Genomic DNA, 21132 nt, shown 5'->3' on the forward strand with positions numbered 1-21132 from the left:
ACGGCCAGAGCTGCCGGCCTTGGCGCTGGGGAACAGATTCGAGTCTGGGCTTCGGCTCAGCACCCTGTGATTCTGGGCAAATCACATCATGTCCCCGCACATACCAAATATGAATGTGTCCTTGTGTAACGTAACGGATGCTCGTGTAAAGCGCTCTGATACCTTTGGGTCAAGTTCGCGCAATATAATGTGCAAAAAAACCAAGCATTAAAAATGCAATAGGACTCACCTTTCATTAAGTTAAAGCCATTTGCTCTGCTATACAATACCATTAGCAAAGCAAATGGCTTAAACTTAATAAAAGGCGAGACCTATTGAATTTTCAATGCATGTTTATTTTACGTTTTAGCTTGCTGATTAATTGTACTATATAAGTTACAGAAAGTCTGTTAAAGTATTAGGACTTGTTTATGTACAAAAAGGCAATTTATTATGCTGTTACTAGTGGTATAGCGCTGGCAAGTAAAAGCAACATTTTGAAATATGAAGTGAAAGAGGGAAATAATACAATTAATTGATGTAATAGCAATATTATGTGTTGAGAGGAATTCTGACAACATTTTACTCTCCCGGTGCCACTCCCTCTGCGGCACTATTCAAATCATGACCCTATTGCCTGTATGGTAAGTGCACTTCTGCCTGCCTGTTTAACATATTGCAATATTTGGTGTTTAGAGGGGGTCCTAGAGCTTTGGGCCCTGGTGTCACTGCGCCTGCTACACCACTGAAATCATGACCCTAGTGCCTGCAAGGTAACTGCACTTGTGACTGCTTATTTAGGGGCCTATCAGCAAAGGCCGGCGATAATTATCGCTAAGCGCGCTTAGCGCGAGGAAAATTATCGCCGGCTATCGCTGGATTATATTGCAGAGATAGCATGCTATCAGCAACGCTTATCTCCAATGCGAAAAGTAATCCAGCTATAGTTGCAAAAAGTGGGATTATCGCAGAAAATCCAGCGATATTCGCACATAGATAGGTGATATGTTGATGATAGGGGAGGGTGATTCATCCACACAATCCACCTCACATAGGCTATCATGGCAAAGTCAGAAGGAAAGCAGGCGTAAGGAAAGGAGCGATAAGCGCGGTTAGCGCTACTTTTCTTATCGCTGTGCAGGTTGGCGTGCAGATTGATGATAGGAGAAATGTCTGTTAGCGTCATTTACCACGTTATTTTGGTGAAGAACGCCCACTTTGCATATCATTAGAGATGCAAAGCTGGGCGTTTAGGAAAAGGGCGCTGAGGCATGGGAACACGCGCTAGCGTGTCTTTGCTGATAGTGCGAAAAAATTATCGCCGCTTTTCACCCGAAAACGGACGCTAAAGCGACGATAATTTTATCGCGGGGCCTTGATGATATGCCCCTGAGTAGTTAAATATAGCAATATTTGGTGTTTAGAGGAGTCCTGATTACTTTTGGCCCGTGCAACTGCACCGGCAGCCCCATTGAAATAATGGGCTAGTGACTGCTAGATAACAGCACTTGTGACTGCCTGTTTAGTAGTAACGTTTATCAGTATGTCTGCATTTAGTGGAGTCCCTAAAACTTTTGGCCCCGGTGCCACTGCACCTGCTGCCCCATTCAAATCAAGTCCCTATTAACTGCAAGTGTGGCTGCCTGTTTAGTAGTCAGATATAGCAATATTTTGTGCTTAGAGGAGTTCTGGCAACTTGTAGGCCCGGTGATACTGCACTTGCTGCACCATTCAAATCATGACCCTGTTGTCTGCAAGGTAACTGCACGTGTGGCTGCCTGTTTAGGAAAAAATATACCAATAATGGGTATTTAGTGGAGTGCCTGGAGCTTTTGGTCCCGATGCCACTGCACCTGCTGCACTATTGAAATCACGACCCTAAAGCTTTCAAATAATTGCTCTTATGACTACCCGTTTGCTCTGTGCTCGTGAAATCTCTTGTTTTTCATATATCTTAAAAGAGGGCTCTTATCAGTTCCCAACGCCAAATTACTGTGTTCATTCGCTCATGTGTGGAACATTTTATTTTGTTAACTTCCCCTGTCTGCACACATTTATGATACTTCTACTAAAGCTGTTCACACTGTTGAAGCCCCATTCACTGTCAAAAGGAAAAGGCAGACAGCTTCTAACAGTATGCTGGAATGCTTGCTTTTTAGGTTTAGCCTGCACGAGAAATCGGTTTTTAATATTAACTTAAAAAGAACTTACATCCTCCTCCTCTCACTTCTGGCTTCTCATTGGTTCCTGCTGTGCGTGCCACTTACCTTTCCTCCATTTCTATTGGCCGTAGCATATTTCCCTGCATTTACCAATGCTTGTTCCTCGATTGCTTCTCTTATCAGTTTCCTGCCGCCAAAATACTGTTAACATACTCTTGGGTGGAACTATTTTTTCATAAAGTTTTGCCATTCACTCTTGCAGCATATTTATATAACATTTTATCACCCGGAGAGATTAAGTGATTTGCATAGAATCACAGGATTTTGCACAGCGCCGCCGAGACTCGAACCGGTATCTCCAGCTCTGGCCTCTGCACAACATCCTCTCCACTCCTGTGTTATCTGTGAGCGAGCTATTTCCTTCTCCCGGATGATGATTCATGAAAACAGCTCTTTATTCATTACATAGACGAAACCAATGCATTACCAATGCTTGTTATTACTTAGTTGTGTAAAGCAGATGATTTAGCCTTAGAAAGTTTGTGGCATTTCCTATTCATGACTCAGTACCTTTCTTAGCTCTTTGTGGCCATTTTCAGATTGATTTTTTTCAACTTTATCTATTTGGTCATTATGATCAAATTCTAAATGTTGTAAGAAACGTTGGGTGTTAAAAAAAGGTTTATATACAACAGCAATACTATATTTGACTACTAAACAGGAAGTCACAAGCACAGTTACCTTGCAGACAACAGGGACCTTATTTGAATGGTGCAGCAGGTGCAGTGGCACTGGGACCAAAAGCTACAGGCACCCCACTAAACTCCTAATATTGCTATATTTTATTACTAAACATGCAACCACAAATGCAGTTACCTTGCAGGCAACAGGGTCATGATTTGAATAGTGCAGCAGGTGCAGTTGCACAGGCACCATACATTGTCAGAACTCTTCTAAACACATAATATTGCTATTACCTATTGCTATTATCAAATCAGTACGCAGGAAATATAAAAAACACATCAAGAATGAAAAAACGTCCTTTTTTTGTGATGTTCTTGACAACGCAAAAAAACAGACCCTAAGAGCTCTTCAATCTCATTAGGCAACAAACTTCCAAGCCCCCTTCATCCTCAGTTCAGGCCTCCAAAGACCTGTGTGATAACTTTGCCAATTTCTTTAATGATAAAATCACCAAGATTGAGCTCTCCCTTGACGATCACCGCAGTCCCCCTTACAGAAGCTCACCCCCCAGGGACAGAAGATATCCCCCAAACTAGTGAAAATCCTTCAACCACATCTCCGAAGCAGAGATCATTGAAATGATTTACAGCTCCAAACCCTCATCTCACGTCTCGGACCCCATTCCTGCCCAACTGGCCAAAAAGCTCAAAATCTCCCTAGCACCGCTCTGGACCAAGATTATAAATAGCTCCCTGAGAACCGGAGTCATGCCTAATTGTCTCAAAATCGGCCAAGTCACGCTACTACTAAAGAAATCGGGCTCTGACACAAACGATCTTAATAACTTCAGACCCGTCTCCAATCTCCCTCTCCTAGCTAAAATCCTGGAAAGATGTGTTCTCCTCCAACTTACTCAACACATGGACAGCACCAACCTCCAAGACCCTCACCAATCGGGTTTCAGAAAAAGTTGCAGCACAGAGAGAGCAATCCTGAATGGCATAGACGATTTCCACAAATCACTCGATACGGACCAATGCTGTCTACTCATACTCCTGGAGCTATTGGCAGCCTTCGATACAGTTGACCACAAACTACTAATTAAGGTACTTCAAGAAAGGGTAGGAGCGGAAGAGGTGGTCTTACAATGGTTCACCTCCTTTCTACAGAGCCGCACCCAAAGAATAAAAATCAAAAACATCACGTCTGACCTACTCCCTGTCGGCAGGGGTGTCCCCCAAGGTTCAGTTCTCTCCCGGCAACTCTTCAACATCTACATGGAACCCCTCAGCACCATACAAAAAAAACAACATCCCCTTCCACCTTTATGCAGACGATACCCAGATCTATCTCGAAACCTCCTCCACTGATGACATTCAGAGACTAAACAATACTCTAAGAGAAGTCCAGCACTGGCTTGCACTCAACCACCTGAAACTCAACCAAGACAAGACGGAAATCCTCCTCATCTCCAACAAGGAGCAGAACCCCCAAATCACAGAATGGCAAAAAGCTATTGATGCTCTCAACTGCAATCTCACCCTGGCTGATTCTGTAAAATCGCTGGGAATCAATCTGGACCCAAAATTAGACATGGCCAAACACATCAAGAACACCGCAAAGAGCGCCTTCCTCAACCTAAAACTTCTCAACAAAATAAAACCCTTCATCCCTCCCAAAGACCTCAAACAAGCTACTCAATCCCTGGTGTTATCCAGACTGGACTACGGGAATGCAACCCTCACAGGAACAGCAAAATCTCACTTAGCTGCCCTCAGATCAACTCTTAATGCAGCAGCCAGAATGGTCACTGGAGTAAAGAAATATGAACACATCTCGCCCGCACTCAGAGACCTAAAATGGCTCCCAATCGAAATGCGTGCTAACTTCAGAACTGCCTGTCTCACGCACAAAGCTCTTCACACTGGGAAACCCGCCTACCTGGCCTCCAAACTCAAGAAGGCCAGTCAGACAAGGAGCCTCAGGAGTACCAACACTCTACTCCTCATCCCTTTGAAAACATGTAAACAAAAAACCTCATCCCGATACTTCGAAGGAAATGCGCCCAAAATCTGGAACTCCATCCCAGTGCATATCAGGACTACCCCCTCCTTTTTAAAATTCAAAAGGCAGCTCAAAGATGTCTTCCTCAACCGATCTCTTCCGAATGGATAGCTGCTGCCAAATCACAGAATCTTGCCCATTGCAGCACATAGCCACTATGACATTAAGACTTCTACCTCACCCACCTCCCGAATCATTCCTCTGTCCCCCACTCCCTGAACGGGTCTCGTCACGAGTCAATGTGTATATTACTGCTTTATTATGAAATTTCCTGCTATTAATGTTGTACAGCGCTCTGAGACTTCAGATTCGTCATGAGTAAATGTGTATACTACTGTTATACTGTGTGTGATTCCCCCGCTACTAATGCTGTAAAGCGCTCCGATACCGTCAGGTCTGGCCAGCGCTATATAAAACTCTTAAATAAATAAATAAATATTACATCAATTAAATTTATTATTTCCCTCTTTCATGTCATTTTTCAAAATATTGCTATTACTTACCGCACTATACCACTAGTAACAGCACAATATATTGCCTTTCTGTACATAAACAAATCATAACACTTTAACAGACTTTCTGTAACCTATATTGTACAACTACTCAGCAGGAAACAACTTACAACAAAAACAGCTTATTATTAATCACATAGGTGACACCAAATGCATTTACCACTGCTTGTTTAGTACATGTAATGACTGCAAGGATTGCTGGTCATTGTAAACTGCAGTAACCTTTCTATCACGTTCATGTAGCCTGTATACGTTAAACAGTGCTGCAGACTCACAATCGCACATCGGGCCTCATTTATAAGGCGTCTTGCGGCACCGGAACATCACTTTTTAGGTCTCACTTGAGCCAGCGCATGCGCTGCTCTGGCGAGACATTTAGTGAGTGGGCTTTCAAAAGTCCGACCACAGCTTTTGGGGTGGAATAGAGCGTGCAGTTACGCGCACAATGACGAGCAGAGGTGCCATCTGGCTTTCCTCTCTCGTCATGGTGCGCGCACATCGTACCCCACTCACCAGCCTGCTTTCACTTTTTTCGTCACGTGCGCAACACGCGCATTAATGCCTCTCCCAAAACTCACACACGCATTGCCGGTACCTTCTGCAGTACCCTATAAATATGCCATTACTAACCCAGTACCTCACCCCTGTTGTAGCCCTGTGATTGTTGCTTCTTTTTAAAGAAGGACCCCCTCGCTTGTTAGTGTTCCGGTCGCGTCACTTTCACAGCCGCGCGGCTCTCTCACTGTGTTATTGAGGATTTACCCGAGGCTTGCAGTGCTTTAATGCCCTCTATGCCTGATTTCTTGTTTCTTTAACTTGTAATACTCCACAAGAGTGCACACGTTTGCACTACGTCTCTCCCTCTCGAACTGCACTGTTGCTTCCCCCTCTATCTTTATTGGTTTGCTTGGCCTCGAAATCCCTCCCCTCCCCTCGGTTTCGCTTTCTCGTTACGGTTTTTATTCCAACGCTCTCATGCGTTGCTGCTTCACCCGCCCGTTCTCCACCCCCTTTTGTTACTAGCCCAGTATCTCACCCCTGTTGTAGCCCTGTCATTGTTGCTTCTTTTTAAAGAAGGACCCCCTCGCTTGTTAGTGTTCCTAAATACACTCCCTTTCATGTTCATTCATTGTTTCTATTCACTCATTCATTGTTTCCTTTGTTCTCCCACGCCTCCATCCTTGTCACACGCAATGATTTGTTTTACTTCACTTTTCAAGACACAGCAGTTACGGGGTGCTTAGGCCGTTCGCATTCGCATGTTTGCACTTCTCTGCAATAACAGTTACTTCTGAAACTCCACTCCGGGTTTTGTCATTTATCGCACGCTCTGTGCAGATTCTTGCTCAATGTTTGTTCCTTGTGTAACACGCGTGCTGCTCGTTTATTTCCTTGTTCAGAGATTGCCAACTCGATTCCAGGAAACAAACCTTCAGAAGTCCTGTATTGCGAGTTATGTTTTTTGTTTCGTTTTTTAAATACTGCCACTGAGATTTCAGAAGTCGCAGCACACACGCCCTTTCTCCTAGCGTCGAACGAGCGCAAGTAAACCGTGAGCATCTGCGGGCGCTAGACATATTCGTGAAAGTTATTCTAAACAGGTCTGTGCGCAAGCCAGGCTGCATTCTTGGTCTGTTTAAATATATTCATAACCGCGTGCTGTTTCTCTTCCCCTTTTCACTGCATATTGTTTTATATCTGATTCTGACACCTCCCTGCCTGCGTACCGCTGCCCCGTTTGTGGTTTTTCTTATCCAGCCCTGTTTCATCCCACTTCTTTGCCCACATATGCAAACATCTTATGTAACTCTTGGAAACTGAAGGGATTCTCTGGAAATCCATGTGCACAGAAAGTTACTGTGGGGTGGGTTTTCTCCTTGGTTTTCACTTTCGTTTTGCTAGCCTCTCAATTTACCTTACCTATTGGCCTTCTATGTCTCTCTTTTTATTGATGTCCTCTTTCCCTCACCTTTTACATTATTTTATTTCTTTCTCTCTACAATGCTCTCTCTACCTCTTCCACTCCATCTATCACTCCCTTTGCTTTCATCTCTCTTTCTATCTCCTTCACTGTTTCAGTTCATTCTCTCGGCTTCCAATGTCTCGCTCGTTTAATACATCTGTCTTACCTCTGTCTCTCTCTCCGTATTTCACCATTCTCTACTACTCCCTCGCCCTTCCTCTGTATTAGCCTCACCTCTCTACCTCATCTGCACCTCTTTTCTCTCTACTTCTCATCCCACCGGCTCTACCTGCCTCTCTGCCTCGCTACTTTGTTTACCTGATCTGTAATTCTGTGCTTCACCTTTCTATTTGTGCTATCTCATTATAACTCACCTCTCTTCCTATCTTATTTCTCTCTAGACCGTGCCCCTCGTGTTGGCACCTTTTTTACCAGCCTACATTTAAAACTGCATGCCAGGCCTCTAAAAATAAGCATTGGTATAGCCAATAGGTCTCGCCTTTGGGACCTTATAAGTTTTTAGCCAACAGTTGATGGTATTGCACCAAGGATATTGTGCTGCATAACTAAATACTTATAAGGTCCCAAAAGCGAGACCTATTGGCTATGCCAATGCTTGTTTGATGTTCCGGTGGCACAATATGCCTCTGCATATTTACAAGCCCACATAAAGCCATTATACATGGCTTTTCATGGCTTTGTAATATGTGCCCCTTTCACACAGAAACTGCGTGAAAAGGGCGTTCTATGGGTGTTGCTGTGGGAAAGAGAAATTGTAAACCTGGGAATGCGTCAGAATCTAACGCCACCACAGGGGTGGTGTTAAGGAGGCGCAACGAAGAAAAATGTTTTCATTTCTCATCGTTTTTTCCTTTTTCTATGTGTGCTGCATTATGTAGCACACATAGAAAGAGGAAATCGCCTGAATTGATTGATTTGGTGCAGGAAGGTATCCCTTCCTAGACAAAATAATTCAGCTCCGTAACACACGCACCCATGCACCATGGTGCAAGGGTGCCTGTGTTGGTGCATGGCAGCCCACTGTGCGCCAGCGCTGGGGGAAAGGACAGGAATGCACGTATCACATCGATACATTGCATTCCTGCCCTTTTGTTTTGACGTAGGACAGCGCAGCAAGACTCTTTGTGGCACTGCCCTACGCCAAAATCTCATAACTGAGGCTCTTCATGTGTATGAATAGATCTATGAAATAAAGACCGGAACTGCGGCAGCCACTTATTTAGACATCTGCAAAAATAACAATTGATGGACAGAATGTTGAGCAATGTCAAACATTCACCCCAGTACCGAAATCTGGGCCTAAATCCATCGTTTTTTGCACCCCATGCTATTCCAGTTTAAACCCAGCCATATCGAAATCAGTCTTGACACTGTTCCCCATGGGAACAGTCCAGTCTGAATTGCCAGGTCCTCCCTGAACCGGAAATAAGCATCCTAGGATCAGTTTCGGGGTTTCACCCATCATCAGCCAGGCTAGCTTGACTTCAGTGGCATGAAGAGCACGGTACCCACATCTGGGCCTACCCGTCACACTCAGGGTCACAATTGCAACAAGCATTTACAATGCAATGGTCTCGGCATTGGTAAAGTTAGAGCTATTGGCATTGCTCATGACATTATTTTTATGTTTTTGTTTTTAAAACATTTAAAGAAACTGCATTGTCATGAGCAATGCCAATAGCTCTAACTTTACCAATGCCGAGACCATTGCATTGTAAATGCTTGTTACTATTTTTAAGCACAACACTTCTCGCCCGATTAACAGAACATTTATGGCACATCTGTAAAACAAGGGCGCTCACTTATTGGTGATATTACTTTTATGTTTACTACTCCAAAATGCACGAAAACCAGCAGTGAGCGACTACTTTGAAAATATTTCTCCCAGAACTCGCTTCTTCACCCACTCTCACCCGGTGAGCACTGCATCTTCAATGCAACATTTGCCCAAAGTGCTGCTTGCTTCAGGGCGCTTCCATGATATGAAGCCCTTGCTAAATTGCGCAGTCGTGCAGCAAATCCCACTTTGCAGCAGATATTTCAGAAGGGATGTTAAAAGACCTTTATTGCTAACAGTAAAATACACCAGCACGCAACCAAACTACATGAATGGGCAGCGCAAAGCGGGGCCCAATCTTAAAAGGATTGCCGTTCCGTATACCCAATCGGTTATCAGTAGGGTTGAACAGGGCGGGGTGAGTAGGGGATAAGATTGGACTCGCCCAATGGGGTGGCTAAAAGGGTTGATCCTGCCTTAGCGCAAGGCGTCAAGAGTAGGAACTGTAGGCGGGTCAATGTCACTTTTTCCCCTCCTTTCGTCCTCCTCTGCGGCCGGGAGAAGATGGAATTGGACTACATAGATAGAGAAGAGGGACACCCTTATAAGCTGCCGAGGAACCGATACCGGCTCTACGCAAGCGCGGCAGCCATTTCAGATCGGAATATTTTTTTCTAATTAAACTACTGCATCGTGTTATGGTATTTAAAAAAATAACGAGGCGTTTTTGGAATTTCACATAGCAACATCTAACTCGTTACATAATCAAATACCTCATTTTGAAACGCATTTCAAATGCACGTGCAGACGTGATTTCTATCCATACTGATCTCGAAGTCCTGCCACGGGCAACCTCCCAGGAGGACACCAGAGCAGCAGCCAACACGGGAGCCAAGAGCAGGGGGATATATATATGTATGTATGTATGCTATACACACATATATGTATGCATTACACACATATATGTATGCATTACACACATATATGTATAGTGCAATTTTCTTTTCCTGTCTTCCTTAAAGCAAACTCCTATCTACCACTAAAACTACTGCTTTTATCCTGTATCCATTCATCCCCAGAGCAGCGATCACCGATATAAACCTCTATATTCGATTGTTATAAAGCCGAACAAACTGAACAAAAACTCTTAAAAAATAAGGCTCCGTGAGCGGCGATGAGCAGCGCGCGACGAGGCACGCACGGACACGGGGTTAAAGGCAAAAGCACGGGCAATTAGTAATCACACAACCTAAGCACTTTTAACCTAACCAGACGGAGTGTTGTGGCTTTGAAAAGATTCAGGGGGCGCCTCATCCCTTCATTCCCAAATTTTAAAAGTAGAAAGTGCGTTGTATAAAATATACAGACGCACGTCCAGTTTGCACTTGGCGGAGCCCGTAAAGGCCTTCACTAGGTCTCACAAGAAATGTAATATGAGGTAAAATAATTTTAAAATCAGTAAGCGCCCCCTGACCCCCCTCCTAAAATGGCATTCGCTTCAGTTAGAGAATACAGCATATGAAAAATGTCCCAGTTTTTATATGAACACTTTGGAGCAGTCTGTACTTAAGTGACTGTTAATTGAATCATTGGCGTCTGATCACAGACACTACACAGCCACATTTGTCAAATATAAACAGACACGTTTGTCAAATGTCTTGCAATGTTTGCCTTTATGACAAAAATCACCACTCCATTGCTGCTTTTCATTCAGTATCTACACTGTGCCGTGGAAACACCAACCGCTCGGGGGGTAAAGGGTATTTTGTTGTCATGCTGAAAAAGGAGGTAAAGCAGAGAGAGCCAGGCCGTCAGCAGCAAAGCACCCTGCTCACAGAGAACACACGTCTTTATTCATCTCGGGTGAGGCGCGGCTTTTACGCCACACTGGGGTCTTGGCTCCAGTGTATTTTTGCAACCCTGTTTACTACATTGTTCTGTTATATGTCGTGAAGTCTGGCCGTGGGAGGAAACTGCTTCAGCAGAATTAAGGACGCTGACTACCTGAACCGCAAATGGTGCAGCACTGCTTCTGCTTAAGCAACGGAGTATTCAGGCTGCGGCGCTGTGAGTGGCAGGGGGTGGGGCAGAGCGTGGGTAAATGCGTGGCAGGGCCTGGGTCAATGCGTGGCAGGGCGTGGGTCAGACCTCTGGCTTCATCCCAAACCCATTGGATGCAAGGTGGGAAGCCGGGTGACTTTGAGTGTCTTCTCACTGAACCCAGACAGTGTGTGCTGCCCTCGCCCCTCCGCCACCCCCCACCACCACACTCCGGAGCGCCCCGAATAGTGGAAAGTGACTCCCACACACCACAACCACCACCCCTCAACCACAGCTTCACCCACCAGCACCCCACGCCTCACACAGTCTGCAGAGCACCCAGAAGCAACACTCGCACTGCAAATATGAATGCTCAGAAGTGAGTCGACTTTTTGCTAACATCGCAGTCTCGAGGTAGAGCAATTTAGCAGACTGGGTCCGGGCTCAGCTTCCTTGCATGCACGCACATATGCCCAGACCTGAAGTTCCGCGCACAATCTGAGCACTACCCGGCACTCGCAGGTAAGGAAATGCAGAGGCAACTACACGCACCTTATATGCTTCCCACAGAAAGAGTGGCCGCGCGCAGTGAAGCACCAGAAAGGCGAAATAAGGAAAAAAGGAAAATTATAACAGCAGACATACCAAAAACATATTTTCCTTGCTCCGCGTCCAGAAGGACACCAGAGCAGCAGCCAACACGGGAGCCAAGAGCAGGGGGAGAGGACGCCATGAACACCGCCGCCTTTCTCCGAGGCGAAGCAGAAATGCCTCGGAGAAAGGCAGCGGCAATTTCGTATTCGGGGGCGTGTTCTCCTCTTGCCATTGGCTGGAGGAGATAATTAGACTTCTTGAAAAAAACACCCCCCCCGAATCCGAAAAGGACGGGGCCTGTTCGGAGTGACGGACCTCTTCTCCAATGGCTGGCCAGCATTCAAGAGGCCAGCCAATGGAGAACAGGGGCAGGTTCAAGCCCCTCTTCTCCAAGTCATTAAATCTCGGATCGAGACTGCGCAAGCGCAGCCTTCGTGCCGAGACCTAAAAAGAACAATTGATGCACAGAATGTTGAACAATGTCAAACATTCACCGCAGTACAGAGATCTGAGCCTAAATCCATCAAGCTAGCCCACTGTATGCATCAACCTACAAACTATCCCACAGACAGCTGAGCTACTTGTCCGATTGTTTGACAAATATTAGGAGTGTCAAACTGTATGCCTGATGAGGGGCCTAAGCGGCTATGGGAATGCCCAGACGTGGGTCCCGTGCTCGCTGTGCAACTGGATTCAAGTTAGCCTGACTACTGAGGGGCGATGCACCAAAACCGGTCCCAGGGTGCTTGTTTACGGTTCAGGGAGGACCTGGCCTGGCAGTTTGGGCTGGACTGTTCCCATGAGGAACAGAGTGAAGACTGATTTGCATATGGCTGGGTCCAACCTAGGGTGGCAAAGTGAGCTAAATAACGATAGATTCAACGCAGACCTATGTGACTGGGAGTGAATGATTGCATTATTCAGCATTCCGTCCATCATTTGTTCCTTTTGCTCTTATAAAGACGTGTCATCTGTAGGGGCATACGGATGGCAATGATACAGCAGCCTTACAACTGCATTTGATTGTGTAGGAAGGAAGTGTCTCACGTGAACAGCAAATACACAAGCCTTTTGTGACCACAGGTTTAAGTGTCAATGTCTGCATGTCGAGAATAGTACTTCAGATGTACAACTGCATGTTTGTGAGGATTTACAAGTAAACACTTCAAAACGATAGCAATACAAGAGGATGTGGTCCATCAGCTTAAACTGCCGACTTTGGTGCAGGAAACCCCAGGGTTCGAGCCTCGAGGTCGCGTCCACATCCTGTGATTCTGGGCAAATCACTTAATCTCCCCGTGCCTGAATATGTTATGTAAATACGGTGCTCATGTACAGTGCTCCAATACCTTCGGGTCGAGTTCGCGCTATATAAAAGATGCAAAAAAAAAAAAAAGCATTGACAATGCTAATAAATGCAGGCGAAACCAATTGGCTTTGCCAGTGCTTGTTGTATCGCATGGAGCCTTGGCAGAGTTCCGGAGAGAGGCTTGGAACATAGGCAGAAAAGATCCGTAGCGAGGCGTGAAACGCAATCTACCGGTGGTGCTTGGCAGCACATTTGAAGACTATTGCGTAGATCCGGAGCGAGGTTTGAAACGGATACTCTCGAAGCGCATGCCCTTATAACGAAACAAAAAGTGGGAGCAGCAGATCACAGCGAGGCTTGAAACGCAGGCTCTCGTGGTGTGTATAGCTTCTTTATGCCGAAAGGTTGCCTGGGAACGGAAGATCACAACGAGGCTTGAAATGCAGACTCTCGCGGCGCATATATCTTCTTCACACCGGAAGGCAGGCTGGGAACTGCAGATCAGAGCGAGGCTTGAAACGCAGGAGCTGTCAGGGTGTGAGTAGCGTTCCTTCGGCCACCGGTCTGTGTCCTTGCTGTGGGAGAAGCCTCTTTCCTTACAGCACAGCCCCTCCGACCGGCCCCATGGCCCCCGCCGTACTGCGGTTTCTCAAGTGAGTTGAGCCCGGCCTCGGTGCCATATTCCAGTGTATGGTATAGTTAGTGCTTTAACTGGGCAGGTACTCGCTGGTGCCCAGTACCTGCACTTCTTTAACTGGAAAGGGCGAGTACCTGCACTTCTCTGCAGGATGCAGCTGGAACGGTGTTAGGGGTGGGGAGATTGGCACAGAATGTCCTGATCAGAGGTTTGTTGGTAGAGGCATCAGGCCTCTACCAAGCATGTGACCCCCTCCCTATAATACTTTCCTCACTTCCCTGACCCCCCCCCCCCCTCGCTACCAAGGGTATACCAAGCAACCCTCACCAAGCAACACCCCTGGCAGACTGGAGCAGGGCCTCCAGCAAGCTTGTTTGAGCCCCTTGTGATATGGAGTCATCTGGTGACCTTAGTTTTGAGGGAAATGCCGTGTGCAAGTATAGCCACTTGGGAAGAGTAGGGATAAACAGGATCTCTCGACAGACTGAGGGGGAAGGATGGTTCGAATCTAGCCATAAATGGTATGGAGACAAGGAGCAGGTGGAGGTCTGCAGCCCTGACTAGATGCCAGAAGCTGTAGAGCTCTGTTGTCATGGGGTATAGACCCACTCGAGAAGTGCACGTTCCAGTGACGCCTCCCTGTCTCATTACACCCCAGAACGATGAGGCCCAACATTGGAGTAAGAGTGTTGCTGCAGTGCAGAACGCTTTGCACAGCACTATTTTGTTAATTATTAGAAGATGGCACTGCACCTCTGGTAATAGTAGAGAGTATACTTTGCACCTCTGGTGATCCTAGACAGTATACTTTGAACCTGTAGTAATCGTAGAGTGTGTATATATACTGTGCACCTCTAGTAATAAGAGTATAATCTGCATCTCTGGTAATCATAGAATCCACGGTGCACTTCTAGGAATGACAGAGTATGCTCTGCACCTGTAGTAACTGTACAGCATATACTCTGCACCTGTAGTAATTATAGACCATACACTCTACAATTCTAGTTTTCGTAGAGTCTAGTCTGCACCGATAGCTATCGTGGAAGGTTTACTCTGCACCTCTAGTATTCGTAAAGAGCATATTCTGCACCTCTAGTGTCTATAGCGTGTGAGCGGGCTGTCAGGGAGGCGAGGCCCCTCATTTCTTAGTACTGGGACAAGGAAGAGTCCGTGAGGGGGTAATAACCGTTACACTTCTGAGGACCCCAGCTGAATCATTACTAGAATCTGGTGTCCCCCACTGAGTCGTTAATGGAAACCAGGGAACCCCAGACTAAACAATTTCTATGATTTGAACCTCAAAACAATCCACAAAAGAATTCACAAAATGCTCACATAGCAAAATATTTAATTTAATTCATAATCAGATATAGAAAGTTTTAAATTCTATTTCATTATTTGTAAATACTTTGTTAATGTTAATATTGTTTCATTTTGTAAAACAGTCGCTGACCACCTGAGGTCTCGTGAGACACCAGGGGTCCTTTAACCACAGGTTAAGAACCACTGGTTTAAGGATTCTTCAATCTCTGTAAAAATAAATTCTAGGACATTATGAGCCATGCATATTGTCTTAAATTTGCATTATAAAGCGTGTTTATTCAGATAAGAGGGACAGCGTCTGTTGTGGTCAGAAGGAAGTCACAGTGGGGTACTGTGGGTAATAGCTTTCTTGTGATGCTCTCCTTCTTTCTCTAGGCACGTCACCAAAGTAGGTCTGGCTGGTGGTGCTGTGTATGTGGCTTATGACCAGGGACTTTTGGGAAGTGGAAGCCAAGGGGAAGCAGCCCTTCAGAAGGCCAAGGCTGCTCTGCCACCCGCAGTGAATGAATGGGCCACCTATTTTGGCTGGCAGGTAAGGACCAACTGGTGCGAGGAAGAAGGTTGCAGAGACCAATGCCACCAAGCAACAGACCGGATGTGTGGAGTGGTGCAAAGTTTAGGCCTTAAACTTTTATCACTAAAGTTTCCATTTCATCTCTGCTGGCTAGCCGCCTGACTTCTGTCCGGCAGCATCAATGGACGGGACGGAGTGTGGGTCATGGGAGGGAAGAAAGAAAGCAAGTGCCAACATGTTCACTTTTACACTGTATTATGCAACGTTAGATCATTTGGATTGGCCTACTGAATATTGTGGTACAAGATTATAGCGGATGGAATATCAAGGGACAAAAGGTAAGTGTATATAGGGAAAGTTTAGATTTACTACTCTTGACTCCAGATGTACAGTATCATGTAGCTATATATGCAGTGTAGTTACATATATGTGGAGTTAGGTATAGAAAATCAAGACATACTTACCCAGGCCTCGATCAAATCTACTCGGCCACTCGCAATTGCGAGTCAAATTTTATCAGGTCAAGCTATTTTTAGTACGTACTTGTCTCATCTCGTGAGTGAACTTAAGCTGGAAAGGAACAGATTTTCTTTTCATTCATTCAGAAAGTGAATGAGCAATAAAATGCCATTAAATCTTCTTTAAAATATATCAGTAATTATGAAAGCATACTTGTTTTGTAATTAAGTGTGATGCAAAGAGTTAAATAGGAAAACTTTATTTGGTGATGTGCAAATTACACTTATTTGCAGAAACTATTTCCGAACATTGTTTGTACGCTATATAGTTTTATCAGTAAAACTGCATGTCGGTGGGAAATTGTCAGCCATTTCAAAGTAAAATCTGTTGGTAACAGATACGTGTGCTATCACTTCATGCTTTAATTATGTATTCATTAAAAATTATAGCTTTTAAACAAGATATGAGAAACATTCCTGCCCCCGCTCGGATGACAATGAAGGGGGTCGTGTGTATCCTAAATAGGGCTAAATTTGTATTATTTATGAAGCAAAAGTTTAGTCTAACTAAAACAAAAGAGTTTTGTGCAGCAGACATGCTGAACACACGTATTTGCAGATGCTCTCATATTAGATAATGAAAAAAATGTCGGCTCCGTGAGTTAAAATATTTGCCCAGGATCACATAATTTGAAATCAGTTTATGGGTCGAGAGCATTACAATTAGGTTGAGTAGATTATTTAAGTGACTGCAGGTCTGGTAACATTTTGTAATGATTTTTGGAGGTTTGTTACCTATCGATAATTTTTTGGGGATATTTTGTCTGATAGTGTGCCCTTTCATTATTCTAGCATCGAAATACAGGGTGCACGCTGGTCATTTGTAAAGCGCAACTAATACCTTTATGAAGAGTTTTTTGGCTCTCTGAATCAAACAGACATACATCTTCCTAAAAGCCAGGTGCCTTGATCCAGCTGCAACAGGAGAGATCTCAGTTTCCTAATAAATCTGAGGTGTTTATATTCCACTCTCAGACTCATGAAAATATTTCTGCTCTTCGTACCCAGACTCCCCCCTCATCACCGATTGCTGTATATGTGGCTCTGCTTTTTTTCAGATAAGTTTGTGCTTTGCAAATACCACCTACATATGTGGGTCATCGTCCACGCTTTGACGGCCAGAACTGAAAAGGCACACCTGCCACATCTAGATCTTTTGAACTTTCGAAATGTTAGTAACATAGGGTTCTCTGGCCTCGGTGCTGCCTTGGATCATTGCACGCAAGCTTCTCCAGCAATGAAGCTTGGAACCTTCCAGTGCAGTGTCCTATGAGTAAATCGGGGAGGCTTTAAGAGGATCTGAAATATGTGCTAGTAAATTAAACAGCGTAGAACGTATAGGAAGGATTTTTTTTTTACAAAATAACTTTTTGGGATTTATAACCTGCAAAAGTTGATTGACTGTGTGTCCGCTGTGCAGCAGGATTATTCCGAAGCTGCCCTGATCTTATAAATGGAGGCGCTGTGAAGTCACTCCTCTTCTCTATAACTTTTATAGGACATCTCCGTCCTCCTTCCAGAGAGAGTGCTTACATAGTACTATTGATGGGGTGGGGGTAGTCCCTCGAGTAACTGTCCTTTAACAAGATCAGGTTTTCGCAGAGCAGTGTACCACCTTGTAATGACCAGCGAAATGCTTTTGCACTGATTTTGTGTGGCTTGATGAGGCTGTCTACCACATAAAAATACTCTAACTTTGAAACAACAATTCTGACACTTCTAAATGTCCCTTTTCAGCTACCGGCCACGCCAAACTTGGACTTTTCATTGTGTGATTCCTGGAACTGGGGTAAGGAAGTAATTTAAGAAAAAGACTTTCACTGTATGAACTGATTAAAATGAAAGTATTTTTGTTGTTGTTAATAGTGGGTGTTCTTTTGTTTCAGTGTATCCAGTGGGGGGGGGGGGGGAGGGGGTTCTTGTGTACCTTACACTCCATAGCTGCCTAGCTTCCTGCAACTTGATCAGTGTGTCGATGGACTGGCATTTCCAGACTAGGCCTTGCATTGTGTCCAACAGCTTACGTGGACTGGGGTTGTACTTATGCAGAAAATTCAGAACACCTGACCTGGAAACAACTCTCATGACTTTCTTTCTCTGTCCTTTGCACTTTCTCACAGTGCCAAGTAGGTTTGTGTTTAAGTAAATATGTGATATATTCATATCCATTCTTCAAGCTTTGGTCTGCCTTTCGAGCTAGGGGCGTGAGTCAAAGTTTTAAATGTGCAGGACATCCACCAAGAAGGTGTGGCTGTCCCATCCAACCTCTTCAGAGTGAACAGAGGTCTATGCTCTCTAAATGAGGCAGGCTGGACACATGGCACTCTTTGGCAGACGTCATCCACCCAACTCTAAATCCGGTTCTAGACTTCCACTTACCGCCCTTGTGGTGAGTAGTTCGACTTTCCACGACCTTGGCTTCTAAGAGGCTAGCACTAGAGTTTCACCTCTGCTAACAGAAGCTCACAAAGTCTGCTTGCCAAAGACATCTGTAGAGTGACCACCCGCCCTCTGCTGCGCAGCAGCTGATGGCGAGCACAAAGTTTCATCCCAGCCACTCCATTCTGCGCTGTGCGCCATTTAAATGAGCAACCTTAATTTCAACGTCAATGCCCCAGAGCCTTCACTAACCCCTCCAGTCGACTCTCCCATCCACAAACCCTATGAGCCCCTCCTCTTTTGTTTTCGATTTGGCATCAGAGAAGCTGGTCAGGCCACAGCAGTGGTGCGCATTCATCAAAACCATTCATGTTGCTTTGCTGCGGCCATCGTACCCAGCGTTACTTCGGTCTGCATGTTCGGATCCAGCTCTTTTAGAAACCAATAAATTCATATTATTATTATTATTATTATTAATCTTATAAGGCGCATAGCTACCAAAAAGGTTTCCCAGCGCCACTGTGCAGGAGAAAGTACAAGTAGCCAAGCTGTCACGAACCTATTGATTGAATAACCATGCCTTTAAGTGCCTATGAAAGTTGCTGAAAACAGTTTTTTTCCTAAGAAGTAAGGGTAGAGAGTTCCAAAGAAGAGGACCTAAATAAGCAAAGGATCTACCACCCAGACGGGATCGTTTGATCCTAGGTACTAAAAACTTAGCCTGGGTAGTAGAACGGAGGGACTGCGAAGGAAGATAAGAATGAACAATGGCCTTTAGATATTGAGGGGCACTACCAGACTTCACCTTAAACATATAGCTCAGGGTCCTGAACTTTACACAACTCTCGACCCTGAGCCAATGAATTTCACAAAGAGAACTGGAGACGGGAGTCATTCGCAGAATCTGGCAAAGCAGCCTAGCATTAATTGCAGTCTGCGTTTCACACCCTTATTGGCGCCCTCATACGAGGGCCTAGATTTCCAATCTAGTAATTGTGGCGGCAGTGAAAATAAACGTGGCCCAATAACACATTATTTGGCGCAACCGTACTAGTAAACACACATTCACACGTTTATTATTACAGTGCAGAGGTCAAATTCCAGTTTATTACCAGAGTGCAGCGAACATGGCATGAGAGAATCACTACTGCCTCTCAGATTGCATACTTCAGGTGTTTTACACACGGAGACAACTCTCCTTACAGTCAAGTGACTACTTTAGTATGGTTTGTACCTTACTACACACAGTTAACCCCATGCACCTTGGTTTTTGTTAATTCTTTTCTTAAAAACATGAAAAAAGCCATGGCATAAATTAAGTATGCAAATACACAGAATATCATAGGTTGTTAACTACCATTGTTGAGGGAGGGGCATTCTGACCTACTCGAGGCTTCACCTTTCATGAATCGGAGCCCCTCCCCACACTCCAGTGGTAATAAATAGTATATTACTCTTCACGTATATATATATACACTTATTTTTCAATTTTGTTTCATAAGCATCACTTACATTTGACTATTGCGTCTTTTTCATATTGTGTTTTTATTTTTAACTTTGGCATACAAATCTGCTTGATTGTTATGGACTTGCGATAAACACCTTTGGTAGGCGGCACAACACTTTGACCCGTTCAGCATGGTGAAGTCGTTTCTCGAGACTTCAGCTAACCAAAGGAATGGTTTTAGTAATGGGGTTTGATACAGCGGCTTATTACAAGGACGGCTGCGATTAGTAGGATGATCTTAAGGGTGGAAGGTTCTTTACTGGGTGCTTTGTAAACCTAACATGGTGCTTTGTCCTGAGAAACACAATGTAGTGAAATCTGCACCAAGTGATGAGATCTCGAGGTCTTGATAACAAAACACTCACCTGACGCTCCAAACATCAGACGGCACAGTCAGTTCTCACAGTCTTCACATTTCAGAGGAGTGACCACATGAAGTTTGCACTGGTGAGAAAATGGAGCAAGCGCTTCATTGAACCAAGGAGGCAGCCTAAAAAGCGCAAAACCACTCTTTTAAATTAATTTTTTTAGCAGTCTAAATTCAGTTATTGCATATTTTCCGTAGCTCTTTATTAAATAATTTCACTAAGCAAAATTCTGTACTTTTCAATTGTTGTATTTTGTGTGCAAATGTTTCACAGTGAATTCCTTCTGTTCCCTTGGTTCCAGTATCGTTTCTGTAATGTGAACCGAACTGTTTGATCCATTCCCTGTTAGAAAGCAGCAACAATGGTGTAAAAGGGCACTTGCACTAGTACAAATTTGGTGCAAACTGCCGTGTTTTTTTGCCTTCTCACAAGCTGGTGTAGTTTGACCCCAAAACTCACTGAACTCGTGCTTGGGCGTTTTGCCAAACTGAGGCTTCCACCAAGTTTAATCCCTACTTGCTTTCTTCTTGCAGGGGTGCAGAAGTCCATTGCTGCATTGTCTGTAGCCCCAACCCGGGCCTGTGAGTACACGCAGGATGGTTGGAAGTACATGAAGGGGCTCGTGAAATGAAGACGTGAAGCGATAAGTTCCATGCGGTCGGCTGTTCACAACTACATATGAACCTAAATAAAGGGGCTTCTTTTGAAATCTTCAGAGTGAAGTTTTTTCTGGGGGGCTTTGCTGGTGTCCCTCCGAGGGCATGGCGGGTTGAAGGGGAGT

At 44.7% G+C, this 21132-nt stretch overlaps 1 protein-coding gene across 1 annotated transcript; it reads left to right on the forward strand.

The window, feature by feature from the left end:
- The first annotated feature begins 13573 nt into the window (after window positions 1-13573).
- MICOS13 (mitochondrial contact site and cristae organizing system subunit 13) lies at window positions 13574-21060 on the forward strand. Its single transcript, XM_085639738.1, has 4 exons — window positions 13574-13758; window positions 15441-15597; window positions 17835-17886; window positions 20885-21060. The coding sequence occupies exons 1-4, from the start codon at window positions 13730-13732 to the stop codon at window positions 20980-20982; spliced, it is 336 nt and encodes a 111-aa protein (XP_085495864.1). The 5' UTR covers window positions 13574-13729; the 3' UTR covers window positions 20983-21060.
- The last annotated feature ends 72 nt before the right edge of the window (window positions 21061-21132 follow it).

Source organism: Triturus cristatus, chromosome 12 (genome assembly GCF_964204655.1).
Source record: "Triturus cristatus chromosome 12, aTriCri1.1, whole genome shotgun sequence".
In the NCBI taxonomy this organism is placed as follows: domain Eukaryota; kingdom Metazoa; phylum Chordata; class Amphibia; order Caudata; family Salamandridae; genus Triturus; species Triturus cristatus.